Consider the following 5877-nt stretch of genomic DNA (forward strand, 5'->3'; position numbering starts at 1 on the left):
GCTATGCAGATCTGCAATACCCAGACATCCTGTCCCTGCACACAGATCAAGGTTCCTAGCTGGTGGTCTCCCCCATTGTCTAAACCACAGGTCCGTGGTTTCCGGTGCATTTCTCAAAGGAAATGTTGAGTAAAGGAAATCAACCGGTTTAGTAATGATCAACAATTTACCCTCCCCTTCCCTGTCTAACCTGGTATTTTCATAAGCCAGTTGCTAGGGGAAAAGTTCCCTTTGGACATTTGCCTTACACATTTTAACTTTGCAGAGATAGGAGATGAACTGCCATTCTTAAACATTGTTGTGTTTTGATTAATAAAATAGGTGTTTAAAAATGGAAAATCATCTTGCACCCTTCCGTAAAGAAGTGAGACGCTGTAAGGGTGTTCCTTTACCCTTAGACAATTATTGGCTTGCCTTCTTCCCTCCTGCATGTCTTGGCCTGGCTGAAACAAGGGATTTGTTGCACCCACCAATTAAAATGTGGAGTTCAGATGATTAAGGAATTGTGGAGTCCCGGAAAAATTTGCAGATCCGCCAAGTGATTTCTGCTGGCTTTAAACTTAAAGCCCAAATTTCACCCATCCGACTGTGTCCTTTCATCCAAATGTTTGTTGTTACACTAACTTCGAATCAGTCATCAATGGTAACTGTATATCATTTTATACAATGTGGTTTTAAATCTTAAACTCCAATTGGAAACTAACTGTTTGATAAGGCAAGAGAAGTCCTGAATTCCTTTCTGAAGCACGTATTAAAATCTTTAGTCATTTAACCTAACAGGACTGCTTAAATTCTATTTGCTTAATGCTAGTAATTGGCTAAGTTCATTTTGATGCTTAATATAAATATGTCCTAATTCACCACCTTTAGGTTTCTTGGCAGATGTGAATTAAATTCACTGTTCACTTATCAAATCCCTTAGTTTCACATTGAAAGTAGGCAGCCCAGGCTAGTTATCTTCTTGCCTCAGTCCTCCTCCCAAGAATGGATACTACAGGAGTGTCACCACATTCAGCTTGCAAATATATTTTTTTTTTTATTAAGGCTTTCGTGTTACCCTAAGAACCTAAACAGCCTACGATGATCTCTCAATTACTTGGCATAGTCCAGCTTATTTCACATACCTGGTAAAAGCCTGTGCTATGCTGTGAGGCAGCTTGTCTGTTACTTGTAGGTTCCAGTCAGACCACGAGGCAGGAAAGCCCCTTTGCAAAACATTTAATCATCCGTTATATGATGCCTTCCAAACACCAAAGAGACACACCAGCCAGGTTTTAAAACTTTTTATTTGCATATTAAAAAAATTGTGCATTCCAATAATTAAAATCATTTGAACAAAAAAAAAAAATGGCACTCTGATTAAACTGCATTTTACAGCCCGCAGGATACCTTGGACCATCCTGGATTTTACTCTAGATCTCACCACCTCCCACCCAGTTTTTTCCTTCACCAATATGCACGTTCTTTTCCTTCCCAGCCAGCCAGCCTGGCAGATGGGAGAGGCAGGCTCGGCTTTGTCAGTAGTTCTGGATTCTTTGATGGGAAAGGGGCAGCACAGTCATTTAAACTTGATCCAACCACTTTGCATCTAACAAAGTTAAACAGCTAAAAGAAGTAAAATAAGAAGGCAATGCTTGTGGAATGTACAGTGCATATTGGCGGTGCTCGCCTCATTACGATTCGCCGGCTTGCTTCTCCTGTTCGATGGCTGCAATGGGGCGGGGGAAGAACAAAAAGAAAGAAAAAAAAATTGAGGCTTTAGAGCATACAGTAGAACCGAGAATAAGAAGACAATATGTTCATTTTAGATGTTTTCGTATCATAAAAATTCCATAAATGTATATAAGTAGTCCACAGTGAAATAAAATATTCATCTTCAATAGAAATATCTAATAAATGAATTTGCATATAAGTTAGCATATTCAATATTCCATTATCAAATCCCTGTTGAAGTACCGTGTTTGTTGGCTGCAAAACAGTTTTTAATTAACCTTTGCAAACCACATTCATCACCGTCAAACTGTCGGCTCCTCCCCCGCACCCCCGATCTCCCCGCTGCCCCTCCCTTCCTCCCACCCGCTCCCGCCCAGCCCGTTGGGAAGATGGGTGGTGGGACGCAGCTTACTTTCTTTTGAAGGCAGAGGGTTTTTCTCTTGCGTTTCTGTCTTCTTCAATTTCGACTTATCGAATTTCTCGATCTCAGCCATATCGGGTTTGTCAGACATGGTTGCGGAGGGTGCTGCAGGTACAAAGCCAAGAGGAAGGGTGAGAAAGAGACACCCACCCTCGCCTCTCCGGGCTCCGAAGGGCGCTTCTCTCTTTTTCAAGGTTCCAGCCTGAAACCCAACCGCCTCCCTTGTCCTCCTACATTCTGGGCTAAAGACCTTAGCCTTTCTACAAGAATAAAAGATAAAAAGGGAGGTTAGGTGAGAAATCAAAGACAGGGGGTATATCTCTCAAGGTGTCTCCTCACAAACAAAATTGATCCTTAAGGAGCTGAATTGAACGCGCGGAGGAAAACTAAGCTACTTTCAGCTTAAGGGGACTAAAAACAAAACGAGGAAAAACTCTTTAAAAGCAGCCAAGGTTGCAAAATGTATCTGCATTTTCTAGGCGTGCTCCCACCCCAACGGATGCACAAAGGCAGGCGGCTGCCGCCAGCCGGCAGCCTGGGACCACCGCCCTACCCGCTTCCTCTTCTCTCCCTAGCTCAACAATGCAGCCGGCGGCACACAAAGCTGCCTCCCCACACCCCACACATCAACCCTGATCTGCATGCAGAGGCAACTCGGCCGCCTTTGCACACATTCCTGTGCAAGGACTTCACAATTTTCATGCTTCAGTCCAGCCACATTAAGCTTGCACAGATAGAGCCCCCGAAGCCATTAGACGCTAGGGCGAATGCTGAGCTACTGAGCCCTGGGCTCCGGTGAGGACGCTTTTGAACAAAGGATCTTTCTGTTTCTGATTAATTACAGTCTCCAGGCAACTGGGGAATGCCTCTTAGAGAAAATGTGGCGGGGAAAGGCCCCTCGAAACTCTGCGGCAAAACGCCCGATTTTGTGTGTTTGAAAGATCAAGTTCCCCGTCCTATTACACAGCATTTGGAAGAGTTTAGCATCCCCAAATCTCCATTGCCACCTTGCCAGGGAAGACCACTCGGGCTCGGCTTTAGGGATGCCTAGCCGGGATGCAGATGATGAGGGGCGAGCGCCCGCAAACGGCGGGAAGGGGAGCGAGGATAGAAGGAAGGGGCCCCGGGGCTCACCCGAGCGAGGTGCGTGAGCAAGAAGAGTCCGATCTGCGTAGTGGCTGCCGCCGAATGTTGGGAGGGCCTCGGCAAGCGCCGTTATATTGGCGCTCCTATGTAAATGAGGTGATGTCACCCGCAGTCCCGCTTAACTCCTTCGCGCCACTTCTCCGGAACGGCGTTTTGAGGCCTTACAAGCCTTGGGGGGAGACATTCTCCCATGTCCACGAGGCTCCCCTAACCACAGTGATGCAGGAAAAATAAAATGAACAAGCGCCTTAAAAATGTTTTCCCCCTTTGATGTTTATTTTATTACAATGAACTTTTGCAACAGCAGCCCAAATCTGCCCTTTAGAATCAATGCGTAATACCTAAGGGCCCAGTGGTACCTAGGGGGATCTGCATTCCTTTACTGTGAAACTGGCTTTGTCTGCTGCTGACATCCCAAGGTAGGGCGCGGTTGTCCCCCATCCCAGGGCCTAGGAACTGGGGGCTGATTCCTGTGACTCAGCCACACCCGGCCCTCTTTGTCTTTCGCACTTGTCCTTCCTCTCGATTTGTGAGGGAAGTAAAAATCCCTAAGCGATTTTTAAAGAATAAGTTTCATCACTATAGCATCTGTAGTTTTCTTTCTATCATTTATATGAGCATGCAAGTCAAGTAACTCCTACTGGCTAGGTGAAAGGTAATTTGGAGTTTTTAGCATACAGTGTCTCCCCCCTCTTAAAAATAAATAAGTTCAGCTATCGACTTGCTGCCTGACAATGAAGCGAGTCTTCACTTTTCTGTTTCTTACTTTCTGGAATCCTAAGTGACTGCTAATGATACCTAGGTTGATTTCCAAAGATTGCAATCTCATTATCTCTAAGAGCTGAAGATTAAAATCAAAAACCGAACTCAGTTTGGAAGGGAACATTTTCATCAGTGCATCTGTAGATCTGCAAGGCTCAGGTAGGAAAGAGGAGTGTTAAAAATGGCACCTGAGTCTGTGAGCACCAATTGTTTATTTCATTTTATTTTATTTTATTTTATTTTATTTTTTGGAGGCCTCCTTGTGATTATTTCTGAGATGCTAAGCCCTATGTAAAATACCCCTTCTCCTTTTCAGTCCTGGAGAAATGTTTTTAGAAACCCTTTGCTAATCAGTTTTTTGGTTTTGTCTTGTTTTCAATGGCAGAGGCTTTGTCTCACTGGGGATCAAGTATTCTAGGGATCCTTAAATGCTACTGCTGGAGAATCTAGGACTTCCGCATTTCTTCAGGGACTTGACTTCCCTTTTCCTAGGGAGGAAGAAGGTAGGGGGAGGGAGGCAGGAGCAGGTGACCAGTCTAGTTCCCCAGTTAATGCCCTCAGAATAGGGCTCTGGACCTATTTAAGCATGCACCAAATGTCACTTCTCTGGTAACACATCCCCTCCCCATGTTGACTTGCTGGGGAATCCACTGCATTGTTGAAACACAGGAAGGATCTCACAGGGTGCAATTTTTAGCCTTTTCTGCTGGCAGCTGCAACTAAACCGACACCATTCCTGTGGGTCCTTCGATTCCATTTACCCTCACTCAGCTGCTGTGAAAAATCCCTCTTTCCTCCCCTTGTCACATGATGACTGCCATTTCCTTCCTGCTTTCTTGTCTTAGGAAAGGTTAGCCCTTATAGAAGCTATATTGCCAAAGGAGATGGAAGAGGGAGATCTGTAAACATCTGTAGTTTTCTACTTTGGCAACAGGCAGGCTTAGTAGTTATTCATGCAAAGAGAGCAGGTGGGTAGTCCCAGACAGAGGCTAGTTGCCAAAGTTCTGTCATTGGCCTTGACTTACCAACTGGATGGGAAAATGGAAAGGGAAGTGTGATGCAGTGAAAAGGAAATGCAAATGAAAAGAATAGTCTTAAAAATTGTGGGCCTGGGAGATGGCTCAGCCAATGAACAGTTTGCTGTGCAATATGAGGACCCGAGTTTGACCCCGGCTTTCTTAGAAAAGCAGGGATGTGGTGGTGTGAGCCTGTAATTCCAGCTCTTGGGAGGCAGATACAAGAGGATCACTTGCTAGTTAGTCTTGTCAACTTGGTGAGCACCAGGTTCAGTGAGAGACCCTATTTCAAAAAATAAACAAATAAAAAGGATGGAGAGTGATAGAAAAAGACACTTGACATAGACCTCTAGCCTCCACACAGCTGTGCATGCACACAAACATATACATACATGTGCAAGTGACCACACACATGCAAACACAAAGACCCATGCAGCAACAACAGCCAAAATGGTGTGCTCCTGATCATGTTAGTTAATATTTTTCTTGTCATCTGTAAAGTGGGCCAACTTTAATACATACCCATCAGAGTTGTGAGAGGATTAAGCGCTTGGGCCTATTGCATGACTTAGAAAATTCTTTGTCCTGCTGTTATTTAGAATGAAGAGTAGACAAGAAAATAAAATAATAAATGTTCTAATGTTTGCAGTTAAAAAATGTTGCACATGTTTTGGGTATTGCTTTTCTTATAAAATAAAAATAAGTTCATCTACTTTGTTGTGAATTATTTCTATATAATTAATATACAGATATTATTACATGTTATTTTGTTGATAAGTTACTAATAAAGTGAGAGCTTTTGTAGTTTTATAGAAAATA

General features: G+C 43.8%; 1 protein-coding gene across 1 annotated transcript; it reads right to left on the bottom strand.

The window, feature by feature from the left end:
- Nucleotides 1-1268: 1268 nt before the first annotated feature.
- Tmsb4x (thymosin beta 4 X-linked) lies at nucleotides 1269-3425 on the bottom strand. The gene is made up of 3 exons (XM_004663711.2): nucleotides 3269-3425; nucleotides 2126-2239; nucleotides 1269-1708 (listed from the first exon to the last, which is right to left on the bottom strand). Exons 2-3 carry the CDS (start codon nucleotides 2223-2225, stop codon nucleotides 1674-1676), a joined length of 135 nt encoding a protein of 44 aa, XP_004663768.1. The 5' UTR covers nucleotides 2226-2239; nucleotides 3269-3425; the 3' UTR covers nucleotides 1269-1673.
- Between the last annotated feature and the right edge of the window lie 2452 nt (nucleotides 3426-5877).

Source organism: Jaculus jaculus, chromosome X (genome assembly GCF_020740685.1).
Source record: "Jaculus jaculus isolate mJacJac1 chromosome X, mJacJac1.mat.Y.cur, whole genome shotgun sequence".
Lineage (NCBI taxonomy): Eukaryota > Metazoa > Chordata > Mammalia > Rodentia > Dipodidae > Jaculus > Jaculus jaculus.

Coding starts and splice junctions, on each gene's coding strand:
- Tmsb4x (XM_004663711.2), bottom strand. CDS start 2,225: ATGTCTGACAAACCCGATATGGCTGAGATCGAGAAATTCGATAAGTCG. Junction 1,709..2,125: donor CCCTCTGCCTTCAAAAGAAA/GTAAGCTGCGTC, acceptor GCCCCATTGCAG/CCATCGAACAGGAGAAGCAA.